General features: G+C 43.0%; 1 protein-coding gene across 1 annotated transcript in view; it reads left to right on the top strand.

Annotated features, from left to right (window-relative positions):
* TMF1 (TATA element modulatory factor 1) overlaps positions 1–14,893 on the top strand; it is a 58,031-nt gene that overhangs the window by 16,591 nt on the left and 26,547 nt on the right. The window contains exons 3-7 of the mRNA XM_056524581.1: positions 10,209–10,312; positions 11,497–11,623; positions 12,228–12,333; positions 13,124–13,266; positions 13,440–13,606. Coding sequence (XP_056380556.1) covers positions 10,209–10,312; positions 11,497–11,623; positions 12,228–12,333; positions 13,124–13,266; positions 13,440–13,606 — 647 coding nt within the window. The remainder of the gene's footprint in view (positions 1–10,208; positions 10,313–11,496; positions 11,624–12,227; positions 12,334–13,123; positions 13,267–13,439; positions 13,607–14,893) is intronic.

Below are 14,893 nucleotides of genomic sequence, written 5' to 3'. Positions count from 1 at the left end.
GGGATCTGAGATCCAGATTCAGAGACAGGGGTTACCCGGACCGGGTTCTTATTCCAGCTTTTAAACACGCAAAAGCTACCCCTAGACAACAATTATTGGTACCCAAGAAGCACCCGGAGACGGCACCTTTATGTAGGGTGATTGGTACCTTTGACAACATGTCAGGCCCCATACGTGAGATATTACAACGACATTGGGGCATATTACAGATGGATAAAGATCTCAGGACTTTTGTCGGAGATTACCCACAAATCACATACAGAAAAGGGAAAAGTATAGGGGACATGGTCACGCATAGTCATCTTGCCCCTCTTCCCCCCCCTAGCACCTGGCTAGACAGAAGTAACATCACAGGATCTCACAAATGTGGTCATTGCCGGGCATGTCCCTTTATGAAAAAAACAGAAAGTGTTACCATCACAATTTCTAACAAACTATTTAAGATCAAAGATTTCATCAATTGTAGTACCAGGGCAGTGGTCTATGTCGCTGTATGCTCGTGCGCCCTGATGTACGTAGGTAAGACCATCAGAGAATTACGTCGTAGGGTGCTTGAGCACATAGGTGACATCAGAAACAAGAGAGACACTGCCCTGGCTAGGCATGTGAATGAGATACATGGTGGGGACACTAAGGGCATGACTTTCTTTGGAATTGAAAAGATGAATCCATCTTCTCGAGGTGGGGATCTAGACAAGCTTCTTTTACAGCGTGAAGCACGTTGGATCTTTAATCTAGAAACTGTCACGCCCAAAGGACTGAATGAGCTGCTCTGCTATGGGAGTTTTCTCTAGAAGTGTCCGTGGGGGTATGCTAATTAGGGGTGTTTTTCTTAGGTAGTTAGGGGTGGCTGTAGTCAGCCAATTAGCTAGTACACCCCCTAGTTAGGGAATACTAGGGCACACTAGGCTTAGGTTCCAGAGCGGGACCGCCCTTTTTAGGGCGGCCACCCCGCCTAGGCATAGGGCTTAGTTTAGGGATGCCTAGGCATTATATAGGCTCACTAGGCCCCCGCTAATCCCTCTCCACCCTCCATCTAGGGCTTCCCCTACAATACCCCTCGGACACTTTTTGGTACCCCAATCTTTGGGATATCGTCCCTCATTACCTCCCCTTATCCACCAGAGCTGCTTTTGGTTAATATTTTTATCCGATATCCTTCTCTGTTTAATTCTGGGTCTCTGATCTCTAGCTTGTTTACTCTCAATTAATGATTATTATGAATATTCAAATTTCTTAATTTTACTCTATCTGTACTACCTAGATGTGCCAATCCATGTACTGTTCCCCTGTTATACATTACTCAATGTCTAATATCGGACTCAGTATAAATGTCTGGCTAGGCTCTCGCCTACCCTAATTCACATATCCAAAGTGTATTTTTGGGCTGCCATTTAAAGCTAATTTTCCTACCTGTCCTATCCTGGGACAGTGTAACTGACTTACCTTCGGGTCGGCTAGGGTTAACTATGCCCGTGCTACCGCCCCGCGAGATCAGCGGGACGGATGACGCGCTCTCCATTGTTTTGGCGCTGGCATGGAGACGGCGTCGTTAGCCGGGCCACGCCCACCTTAGACCGGAAGCGGATAAGTCGTCAGACGCCGCTCTTCTCTGACATGTGTGTGAGTAGCCGGCACGGAAGCTAGGCTCCCCGCCACTGCGGGTTATACACACATCGTCAGGTTTTATCCCAGATAGACGCCATAACCGTGAGTAACTATCTCTTCTGCTTTACAGGTACCTTACTATTTTTTGGTAATGATATGCTTACTGAGGACCATTGTTCTTATGTGCTTCCTTGCAGGTTGCGTCCGGGTCCTGTCATTTATATGCTGTAAATGAGTATTGTGCATCACATCCAGCACGCTCTTTGTTGGGGTCGCTATTGTATCGAGCTACCCCGATATTAATTCTCATATACAATAACTGTATTGTTCTACGCCAGTTAGCCCCTGATGAGGTCACATGTAACCATGTGCTGAAACGCGTTGGGCATAGCTAGCAACTATATCTATATTATCTATCAGCAGCATACAATTTACATTGGGCTACTGCATTTGTGGGACAATCCCTTTACATGCAATTTTAACAGCCTTGTTAGTGTCTATCCTTAGGTCACAGGGCTGACACCTGCCTTGTCACCTATTCGTACATCACTTTGTTTAAATCAGTGTGTTTTAGACGACTTATTAAAAGCTATGTTTTATTAGCACCTATACAGTTTTTTCTCCCCCCCTCTTATCTACTTGTTTATTTTTGGGAGTTGTCTATACTAGGCAGTGGACACCACTATCTGTCCACAATACTATTTTCCTGATTTATTCACTCTATTGGCTATGGCTAGCCTGGTAACAGGTACACCCAATTTGGACGATTGGATTAGTGAGGCACGTGATGTCTTTTCAGACAAAACACTAGTACAATCTAGGTATACACCGTCCCTCAAAGCAGCTTTCCGAGAATTGACACAGTGTCATAAATCATACATCACGAGTTTTTGGGAGGTTCAAAGTTTTGAGTCTTACATAAAGAACAAAATAGTGCCTCGCGGACTGCGGATAGCTATCTTACCATCGTTAAGACTCCGCACACCGGAGGTACTAAAAAAGTGGGAGGAGGAGGCCACCATTTGCTCAGTAAAATTCCTTGAAATCCTGCTCGAGGAAGAAAAAAGAAACCTGGAGGTCTCTGGTATAAAACTTAGAGAACAACAAGACATTACCGCTAAATTTAAAGGTGACCCTGAATTTCCAACAAAAGAAACCCAACTAAAAAATACCATTGAAAGATTTTGCTACCATCTGAAAGAACGCAAACACATACAGTTTACCAGAGACCTCCAGGATTTTCGGGATAACCGTGCATATACGGTACTGGATAAAAGTTATCAACAAAGGGAAACTGAGACAGAGGCTTCCTCCTCAGAGACAGACGCCTCTGACCGAGAAAAAAACAAAAGTGACAAAGGAAGGGGAAGGGGTAGATCATATCGATATAGAGGAAAAAATAGATCTAGGGCCCCAGCAAGAAATCAACAATATAATCAACAATGTGGAACTGTGCAAGCTGGACCCTCTATACCCTCTTCTCCCTCAGTATCACATTCTTTTTTAGGGGAGAATCCCTACCTCCTCAGATCGACAGCAGGACGAGGCAAACAATAGATAATGTACCCCAAAATAAAAAGACTCCACAGATATTGAATTTATCTGACCAGATCCTCCCTGATACCCAGTTGGCTGTTCTGACTAGAGGTTTGTCATTTGTGCCCACTGTAAATTTTGACGCCTTTACATGGACGAAAGATATTAGCCTCTTTACACGTAAGCTCAGTTGGCACAAGTTTCATCTAGATATGGAACGTAATAACTGTCAGGCTCTGGGTATCTCAGTAGAGGATTTGGCTACAGTGAGGGATCTCACTGAGCTCCTGGAAACGGGCGAAAGGGACCGAGGAACTGGACCTTTCACAGACCTTAGATTAAAAAGTAAAAAACAACCACCCACTAGTGAAATTTCCTGTATTGAAGTGTTTAAGGAGCTGGTTGCCCGAGACCTTAAAAACCTCATCAAGTTGGATAGCCCAGTTAGAAACAACTTATCATTTGATGAAAGAAGAGCTATGAGGGAATTGATAGAGAACAATAACATAGTGATAAAGCCCTCGGACAAGGGGGGGAATACGGTCATTCTGGGTAGGGACCAGTATAAAGATATGTGTTATAAAATCTTGAGGGATAGAGAGTCCTATGAGATCCTCTCTGGTGACCCCACACAGACATACAAACAGGAACTCACACTTATTCTAGAGAATGCTAGATCTGAAAAGTTAATCAGTGATAAAGAATTTGAATTTTTGACTCCAGTTGCCCCAATCACCCCCACGTTCTATGTGTTACCTAAAATTCACAAAGGGGTCACACCCCTTAAGGGTCGTCCTATCGTCTCAGGAATAGGCAGCATATCACAGAACGTGGGAGTGTATGTGGATAGAGTCCTTAGACACTTTGTCATGTCTTTGCCATCGTTTACACGTGACACAACGGACCTTTTATCTAAACTTGATGGTTTAGTGGTAGAGGAGAATACCCTTTTAGGTGGAATCGATGTGGAAGCATTATATTCCTCAATTCCGCACGATCAAGGCCTCAAAGCTCTATCCTATTATCTGTCTTCTAGGGGCACATACATGCAGAGTCACAATGCCTTCGTTTTGAAATTGATGGAATATATCCTTGTCCACAATTACTTTCTCTTCGACGGACGCCATTATCATCAACTAAAAGGGACTGCCATGGGCAGTCCCTGTGCGCCAACCTATGCTAACATCTTTTTAGGTTGGTGGGAGGCCACAATGGCGTTCGTCGGAGACAGAGAAAAATATCTGGACCTTGTCCCATTCTGGACAAGGTATATAGATGATGTTCTTGTATTGTGGACGGGCACAGCTTGTGAATTTAAACAATTCATAGAATCCATTAATCAAAACGATTTGGGCCTTACTTTTACTTTCACTCTGGACCCATCCTCCCTTGATTTCTTGGATGTGACCATTGTGAAGGATGCACTAGGTGGGCTTATTACTAGGGTCTTTCGGAAAGCCACTGCTACTAATAGCCTCCTGAGGTGGGAGAGTTGTCACCCGGGACCCCTTAAGAGGGGTATCCCGAAGGGACAATATCTCCGCCTCAGGAGGAACTGTACACAAGAGAGGGAGTTTTTGAGACAGGCTGGGGATCTGAGATCCAGATTCAGAGACAGGGGTTACCCGGACCGGGTTCTTATTCCAGCTTTTAAACACGCAAAAGCTACCCCTAGACAACAATTATTGGTACCCAAGAAGCACCCGGAGACGGCACCTTTATGTAGGGTGATTGGTACCTTTGACAACATGTCAGGCCCCATACGTGAGATATTACAACGACATTGGGGCATATTACAGATGGATAAAGATCTCAGGACTTTTGTCGGAGATTACCCACAAATCACATACAGAAAAGGGAAAAGTATAGGGGACATGGTCACGCATAGTCATCTTGCCCCTCTTTTCCCCCCCCCTAGCACCTGGCTAGACAGAAGTAACATCACAGGATCTCACAAATGTGGTCATTGCCGGGCATGTCCCTTTATGAAAAAAACAGAAAGTGTTACCATCACAATTTCTAACAAACTATTTAAGATCAAAGATTTCATCAATTGTAGTACCAGGGCAGTGGTCTATGTCGCTGTATGCTCGTGCGCCCTGATGTACGTAGGTAAGACCATCAGAGAATTACGTCGTAGGGTGCTTGAGCACATAGGTGACATCAGAAACAAGAGAGACACTGCCCTGGCTAGGCATGTGAATGAGATACATGGTGGGGACACTAAGGGCATGACTTTCTTTGGAATTGAAAAGATGAATCCATCTTCTCGAGGTGGGGATCTAGACAAGCTTCTTTTACAGCGTGAAGCACGTTGGATCTTTAATCTAGAAACTGTCACGCCCAAAGGACTGAATGAGCTGCTCTGCTATGGGAGTTTTCTCTAGAAGTGTCCGTGGGGGTATGCTAATTAGGGGTGTTTTTCTTAGGTAGTTAGGGGTGGCTGTAGTCAGCCAATTAGCTAGTACACCCCCTAGTTAGGGAATACTAGGGCACACTAGGCTTAGGTTCCAGAGCGGGACCGCCCTTTTTAGGGCGGCCACCCCGCCTAGGCATAGGGCTTAGTTTAGGGATGCCTAGGCATTATATAGGCTCACTAGGCCCCCGCTAATCCCTCTCCACCCTCCATCTAGGGCTTCCCCTACAATACCCCTCGGACACTTTTTGGTACCCCAATCTTTGGGATATCGTCCCTCATTACCTCCCCTTATCCACCAGAGCTGCTTTTGGTTAATATTTTTATCCGATATCCTTCTCTGTTTAATTCTGGGTCTCTGATCTCTAGCTTGTTTACTCTCAATTAATGATTATTATGAATATTCAAATTTCTTAATTTTACTCTATCTGTACTACCTAGATGTGCCAATCCATGTACTGTTCCCCTGTTATACATTACTCAATGTCTAATATCGGACTCAGTATAAATGTCTGGCTAGGCTCTCGCCTACCCTAATTCACATATCCAAAGTGTATTTTTGGGCTGCCATTTAAAGCTAATTTTCCTACCTGTCCTATCCTGGGACAGTGTAACTGACTTACCTTCGGGTCGGCTAGGGTTAACTATGCCCGTGCTACCGCCCCGCGAGATCAGCGGGACGGATGACGCGCTCTCCATTGTTTTGGCGCTGGCATGGAGACGGCGTCGTTAGCCGGGCCACGCCCACCTTAGACCGGAAGCGGATAAGTCGTCAGACGCCGCTCTTCTCTGACATGTGTGTGAGTAGCCGGCACGGAAGCTAGGCTCCCCGCCACTGCGGGTTATACACACATCGTCAGGTTTTATCCCAGATAGACGCCATAACCGTGAGTAACTATCTCTTCTGCTTTACAGGTACCTTACTATTTTTTGGTAATGATATGCTTACTGAGGACCATTGTTCTTATGTGCTTCCTTGCAGGTTGCGTCCGGGTCCTGTCATTTATATGCTGTAAATGAGTATTGTGCATCACATCCAGCACGCTCTTTGTTGGGGTCGCTATTGTATCGAGCTACCCCGATATTAATTCTCATATACAATAACTGTATTGTTCTACGCCAGTTAGCCCCTGATGAGGTCACATGTAACCATGTGCTGAAACGCGTTGGGCATAGCTAGCAACTATATCTATATTATCTATCAGCAGCATACAATTTACATTGGGCTACTGCATTTGTGGGACAATCCCTTTACATGCAATTTTAACAGCCTTGTTAGTGTCTATCCTTAGGTCACAGGGCTGACACCTGCCTTGTCACCTATTCGTACATCACTTTGTTTAAATCAGTGTGTTTTAGACGACTTATTAAAAGCTATGTTTTATTAGCACCTATACAGTTTTTTCTCCCCCCCTCTTATCTACTTGTTTATTTTTGGGAGTTGTCTATACTAGGCAGTGGACACCACTATCTGTCCACAATACTATTTTGCAACACAATGGGCCTCATTTTTCAGAATGACAGCAACCAATCGCAGTAGAGGGTTTTTTATTTTTCTTTAATTTTTTTTCTTTATTTTTAAGAAATAGAAGCTTTTGCTCTGATTGATTTGATATGGGCAACAAGGTTGCTTTTTGGTAGATAAGGCCCAATGTTGTTCACCTATGACTGCAAGGTAACAGTCATCAAAAGTAATGGTTAAAGGGGTACTCCGGTGAAAACCTTTTTACTTTTAAATCAACTGGTGACAGAAAGTTAAACATATTTGTAAATTACTTCTAATAAAAAAATCTTAATCCTTCCTGTAGTTATTAGCTGCTGAATACTACAGAGGAAATTATTTTCTTTTTGGAATGCTCTCTGATGACATCACAAGCACAGTTCTCTCTGCTGATGTTATTATAATAATAATAATAATAATGCTTTATTTATTGTTGTCCTTAGTGGGATTTGAACCCAAGTCCCCAGCACTGCAAGGCCGCAGTGCTAACCACTGAGCCACCATGCTGCCCTTAGCATACATCTGCTATGCATGGTTGCTAAAATGGACAGAGATGTCAGCAGAGAGCACTGTGCTTGTGATGTCATCAGTGTTCCAAAAAGAAAGGAATTTCCTCTGTGGCATTCAGCAGCTAATAAGTACTGGAAGGATTAAGATTTTTTAATAGAAGTAATTTACAAATATGTTTAACTTTCTGCCACCAGTTGATTTAAAAGAAAAAAGGTTTTCACCGGAGTACTCCTTTTAATAGCAACTTCTGCTACATACCCCGTCCTGTTATAGGAAATCCTGACATTACTATTACTAAGTTACAATGGCACAGAGTAGCATCCTGTAACATGCTATCAGGATATAGCTGGATAAAGCCACAGTCTGGGAAATATTGGTCTAGATCAGTATTTCCCAACCAAGCTACCTCCAGGTGTTGCAAAACTACAACTCCCAGCATGCCCGGACAGCCAAAGGCTGTCCGGGCATGCTGGGAGTTGTAGTTTTGCCACATCTGAAGACACACTTGCTGGGAAACGCTGATCTAGACAGTCCTTATTTAGAAACCAAACTCTTAAAACAAAGATCATGTAAAATTCATCATAAAAGAGTCTTGTAAAAATAAATGATGTTACCTTTATCAGGCTGGGTTCCCACTACGTTTTCTCCCATACGGGAGCGCATACGGCAGGGGGAGCTAAAACCTCGCGCTCCCGTATGCCTTCGTATGCGCTCCCGTATGTCATTCATTTCAATGAGCCGGCTGCAGTGAAACGTTCGGTCGGCTCATTTTTGCGCTGTATGTGCTTTTTCCCCAGACCTAAAACTGTGGTCAACCACGGTTTTAGGACCGGTTGTAAAAGCGCATACAGCGCAAAAATGAGCCGACCGAACGCTTCACTGCAGCCGGCTCATTGAAATGAATGACATACGGGAGCGCATACGAAGGCATACGGGAGCGCGAGGTTTTAGCTCTCCCCTGCCGTATGCGCTCCTGTATGGGAGAAAACGTAGTGGGAACCCAGCCTTACAGTGGTTATTTCCATTGTTTGTGTCTTGAAACGTAACTAGTCCAACTAGGCTTATGTTTATATCCATTATCTTTTAAGACTCATTGGGGGGGGGGGGGGGGATTTATGAAATATGGTGCAAAGGATTCTCATAGCAGATTGGATCCCTTTGTCTATTCTCCAAAGGACTTCTAAGGGCTCGTTTACATTACCGTCTGCCCCCGTTAATAAATGCCCGGCATCAATCCGCTTGATAATCTTTCTAACGGGTGGCAAACGGCTGTAAAAGAATCCCATTGATGTCAGTGGGATTTTTTTTTACAATCCTTTATCACCCGTTTGCTTCCTGTTCCGTTTTTGTTTTTGTTTTTTACGAGAAAAAGATATTACATGCAGTATTTTTTTCCCTCGTCAAAAAAATTTTAATAGAAACGGAAATTATAAATTTTACTTTGAAGTCTTTGGGTAACGAATTGAGCCTTTAATGTCTCCGTTTATTCCAATCCGTTTTTTGATCCGTTATTACTTCTGAGCATGCTCAGTAGAAGTGTATGGAAGTAGCCAGATAGAAAAATAATAATAATAAAATAAACGGATTAAAAACTGATGCAACAGGATGCCACTTAATGGCATCTTTTTGCATCAGTTTGTATCCGTTTTTTTTGTTATGGTCCGTTTAGCAGCAATGACAGGAGATTTTCGGGACGGGAGACAATGGCCGTGTGAACCTAGCCTAAAACATGAGAACAGGAATCTGATTGGTTGCTTTGGGCGGCTGCTCCGTTTTTCTTTTGCACCAGTTTTAAGAAATCTTTCCCATATAAGTAAACTGGTCAATGTGACCCCCAACAATACCAGCTGATGCCTCCTCTTGCTACTAAATGGACTAGGTTGGTTTTTGTCTCGCAGGGAGGTCCCAAGCAGGGAGAAAACCCTCCATGATATGTGTTTTCCCTTTAACCCCTTGGCACATATATTTCTATCATGCTAACATGTTCAGGCTCTGGTTGGACCCCAATCTTCCTTTTGAGACGGGCAACAAGTCACCACTGCAGAAAGAAAGGGACCTCCGCAATCGTGTGCCATACTTCTACCATCACTGAGCGGTGACACCAGGAGTACGCCACGTGACGCGACCACAGAGGCTGCCTTAAAAGAAAGATCAGGGTGCTGACCGGAGCCTAAATGGGGGGTCAGGGTGGAAATAGAGAGGTAAGTAAATGATGGTCTTTTTCTTTATAATGCCAGATTTATAGATTTTTATCTTTTTTTTACAAAAATAAATAAATAAAATGAAGGTGCCACATTCCAAGACCCATAACATTTTTCTGTTAACGGAGCTGTCTTTGTGTAGTTTTTTTATTGGTAATATTTTGGAGTGTATACAGCTTATTGATTACAAAATAATAGCAATTCTGGTATCTCTCTTTTTTGTTTTGGTGTCACGGAGTGGGCTTAGCTACTAAGCTTATTCCATGCAGTACCTGACACCAGCGTTGTAAACATGTGGCAGATTACTTCAAAGTATTAAATCCCTTGCTATGTTTATACTGGAGTATACTCATAAGTAAGAAAAAAATGATAATGATTTTATAATTTCCCTTGTCTTTCATCTAAACTTGTTGTGCCCTCACTTTGTGCTGTACAGATCATTGATGAGCTCACTAGCCGCCTGGAGAAGAGAGAATCCCAACTACTATCAGTCAGCAAAGAAAAGGCAATTTTAGAAGAGACTCTGGACAACCTTAGAGAGTAAGTACTTGTGTATGTGGATGCTGAGAGTACTCTTTTTGCTAAAGCAGGTCATAGACTGCCTGATATCTCTCCTAGATGTCTGTTTACCATCAGAACTGGTCCCGTGTTGGCCCAAACCTAGTAGGCGATCAGAAACAGATACGATGAGATGACTAGGTCTATGGACACACATAGATTTTCTATATGGAATTTCCATACTAAAAATTCTTAGCATTATAAGGGCCCTATGAGGGGGATGTTTGCCCTAGGAAGGTTGACCAGTTTCCTGTAGTTGAAAGGAAAATGGAGATCCGGGGCAGTGCCCATATAAAACTATGCTTGTCTCTTTTTTTTGTATTCAAGGACACATCACAGGATAAGTGAGCACCACAGAGCGTTTTTTCCTCTTGAAACGTGTTACTGTCTAGACAAGTAAACACCCCAGACAATAACTCGTTTCAAGAGGAAAAACGCTTTGTGGTGTTCTTTTATCATTTAATGTGTCCTTGAATACACTAATCAATCATACTTTCACACGAGCACTGCGCCGTACCTCCATTTTTTCCCCTCTCAAGTATACTGGACGTCTTCCACATTGGTCTGTGCTGCAGCAGGCATAACATCGTTGAGCCGATTAGTTGGACTGTGCTTAGTTTCCTGTAGTAAACAGTTGTATTCTGCTCTGATTTTTTTTAAAGGGTACCTCTCATCAAATAAACTTTTGATATATTTTAGATTAATGAATGTTGAATAACTTTCCAATAGCATGTTAATGAAAAATATGCTTCTTTCTATTGTATTTTTCCCGATCAGTCCTGTCAGCAAGCATTTCTGACTCATGCTGGAGTCCTAAACACTCAGAGCTGCCAGCCTGCTTTGTTCACAGCCAAACAGGCTGTGAACAAAGCAGGCTGGCAGTTCTGAGTGTTCTCCTTTGTGAACAAAGCAGACTGGCAGCTCATAGTGTTTAGGACTCCAGCATGAGTCTGAAATGCTTGCTGCCAGGACTGGTAGGGAGACCCCTAGTGGTCATTTCTTCAAAGTGGAAAATTAAATAGAAAGAAGCATATTTTTTAATAACATGCAATTATAAACTTATTCTGCATACATTAATCTATAATATATCAAAAGTTTTTTTGATGAGGTACCCTTTAAAAATGCACCTAAAATAGGTAAGCAAATTATTTTGCCTCCCTTTGCAGTGAACTTGTTAGAATGAAAGAAGAAAGTAGCAGCGTGTCATTGCTGAAAGACGAGTTCACACATCGGATAGCAGAAGCTGAGAGGAGGGCGCAACTGGCCTGTAAAGAAAGAGACTCTGCCAAAAAGGTAGGTGGGGGTGAGAAAGTGGTCATGTGGTCATTCTGTAAAATCCATATTCAGATAGGAGGCATACCTCTGACTTAAAGAGGCTGAACACAAGGCTTTGACAAAAAGTGCTACAGTGGTGCCCGGAACAATTTGGATTATTTAAAAAAATTTGGAGCAGTAAATTAAAGCAGTACTCCGGGATATGTAAACTTATCCCCTTTCTTAAGGATAAGGGATAAGTTTCAGACTTATTCTACAGAAGGGCGGAGATCGCCTGAAACAGCAAATCTCTATTGATGTTGGAATTTTAAAACTGAACTTAAGGGTTAAGCACCACACACTTATCTGGGCAGTTCACAGTCTAAGAAGTAGGTCGTGCCGGTTTCTTTGACTATGGGGGAGATTTATCAAAACCTGTCCAGAGGAAAAGTTGCTGAGTTGCCCATAGCAACCAATCAGATCGCTTCTTTAATTTTTCAGAGGCCTTTTCAGAAATGAAAGAAGTGATCTGATTGGTTGCTATGGGCAACTTAGCAACTTTTCCTCTAGGCAGGTTTTGATAAACCTTTCCCTATATGTATGAAGAATGACTTCTCTATGATAATAACTTGTACATTCTCAGGATATCAAAGCCATGAAGGAGGAGCTGGCTACTAGACTGAAGTCCAGTGAAACGGCTGAGATAATGAGGGAAAAGGACGAGCAAATTAGAGGCCTCCTTGAGGAAGGTGAGTGGATCAATGGGAAATTGTGTCTGATATCTGGAGTATTGGCCTCTGATATTATACATTATAATAAAGTTGAATTTAGGACGCATGTATTGTAAAAAAAAAAATAAAACAAGACTTATTTTGAGCCCAAATATACACAATCTTATTTACAGTAAAAATGTATTTTCTGCCCCTGATCACAAGTTCAGGGAATGTTGCATCAGCGCTTTTGTAGAATCTTAAACTGTTCTCTCTGGTGACAGATATCCTTTTATGTTAGAGGGGTATTCCAGGCAAAAACATTTTGTCCCCTATCCAAAGGATAGAAGATAAGATGTCTGATCGCTGGAACCCCTGTACACCCCCTGCAGCACCCGCATTCTATGTGTGGCATGTTTCTAGTTTCGGAGACCTCCGGGTTTCCGGGACTGGAGACGTTATGTCACGCCACGCCCCCTCCATTCATGTCTATGAGAGGGGGCGTGGTGGCTGCCACGCCCCCTCCCATAGACATGAATGGAGGGGGACGTGGCGTGACATCACATCTCCGGAGGTTTCCGAAACTGGAGACGCAGCTCCGCCTAGAATGTGGTTGCTGTAGGAAGATTGCGGGGGTCCGAGCTGCGGGCCCCCATCAGACATTTTATCCCCTATCCTTTTGGATTGGGGATAAGATGTTTTTGCCTGGAATACCCCTTTAAGCTGTCTAGTGTTTTGCCCCTGTCAATAATCTAGTATCAGCAATAAAAAGATTCACCATTATCTGACTATATTAATAAGTTTACTTATTTTACACATTATAACTCAGGTGAAAAACTTTCCAAACAACAACTGCACAACTCCAATATCATAAAGAAGCTGCGATCCAAAGAAAAGGAGCATGAGAACATGATCAATAAACAGACAAAGAAGATCCGAGAGCTGGAGGAAGAATTGCAGTTGTTAAAACAGGTGGGTTCTAACTCTTAGCTATACTTGAATAATGACTTACTTGGTATATCTAGCTTGGTGTTGCTTGCAGTGTCCATTCATCGTAGGCAATGGGAAAGCTTCCCACTGTGTTGAATAACCTGATTGGTGGAAAGCTATATATTATTTGTAGTGTCTTTTCTGTTTTTGTGTAGACTTTAGATGGAAAGGAAGAGGTTGAGAAGCAGCACCGGGAGAACATCAGGAAGCTTAACAGTGTGGTGGAAAGACAAGAGAAGGATGTGGGAAGATTTCAGATGGAGCTGGACGAAGTCCAAGAAAAGAACCGCAGTCTTCAGGCGGCTCTCGACAGCTCCTACAGGTAAGAAGGGATTAGTGACAGGATTCATTTGTATCGGACAGTCTTGTGTAGTATTGCCCACTTTTTATGTGTTTTTATTTCTTGTATGCACTTTGTGAAATAAACCGGCAATTGGTTAAAATTGCTTTAACAGTCATCAATGGAAGAGAAATGAAAGCCGGCCACTCACCATCTTACGTCTTCAGGACTTCTTTATTCATTATACTCACAATCATATATGGGAGAGAGACAGACACCCAGGCGGGGGGGGGGGGGGGGGGTTGGGGGTACAGATAGGCAATAAGCTCTGTTTTGCACTGCCTAGTGCTTCATATGGCCAGATGAAGCACTAGTCAGTGCAAAACGGAGCTTGTCGCCTATCCGTCTGTGTCCCACAGCTGTTCGGGATGCCGCGATTTCGCCACGGACATCCCGAACAGCCCCCTGAGCTAACCGGCAGTGATTTACTTTCACTTAAGACGCGGCATCTAAAGGGTTAATAGCGTGCGGCACCGCGATCATTGCTCGCTATTAGCCACGGGTCCCGGCCGTTGTTAGAGGCCGGGCCCGACCCGCCACATTGTGGCCCCGCGTTATAGAAAGGGAAAGGACTCAGGACGTACCGGTACGTCCTTGGTCCTTAAGTGGTTAAAGGGGGTATTCCAGGATTTTTTTTTTTATTTGACTATGCTACGGGGGCTGTAAAGTTAGTGTAATTCATAATATAGTGTCTGTATCTGTGTGTGACGGTTTTCTCACAATTCTTCTGTGATTTTCACTCCAATATTTATTTTTACCAGCATACAAAATGACTGTTGTCTCAGATTTTTCCCAGGTTGCTGTACCCTCCTGATTGAAAACCACAGGTCTTATAAATGGATGTAGCTCATTTATGTTTATTGGGTGGGGTGGCTGATGTGTGGGATTTGTAGGCAAAGAAGAAAACTCAAAAAAGAAATACCAGGTCACAAAAAGCTAGCCACAGTGTTATGGTAATCTCACAACATAGCCATTTAGCCCCAAGACAAGCGCAGATCCTTCCTAAGCATGTCCATTACTGTCTGCCAGGTAGATACTAAAATCATCTTATGGTTGATAAACCCTTTAAATCTATTCTGGATAAAGAGGTGGTCTTTTCAAAGAGGTTTTACTGTCAAATTAAGCTTAGATGTGCATCTCAAATGCAGACTGAACCAGTGGAGTCCGCTATCCCACTTCATTTTGTATTACATGCAAGCTACAAAATTTTTATTAAAACTGATTGCAGAAATGTTTAATTCTGTGTACTTCATCTAATACACTTCTTAA

This window comes from Hyla sarda, chromosome 6 (assembly GCF_029499605.1).
Source record: "Hyla sarda isolate aHylSar1 chromosome 6, aHylSar1.hap1, whole genome shotgun sequence".
Taxonomy (NCBI): domain Eukaryota; kingdom Metazoa; phylum Chordata; class Amphibia; order Anura; family Hylidae; genus Hyla; species Hyla sarda.
The sequence above is the reverse complement of the archived record's forward strand: the minus strand, read 5'-3'. Positions and strand labels throughout refer to the sequence as shown.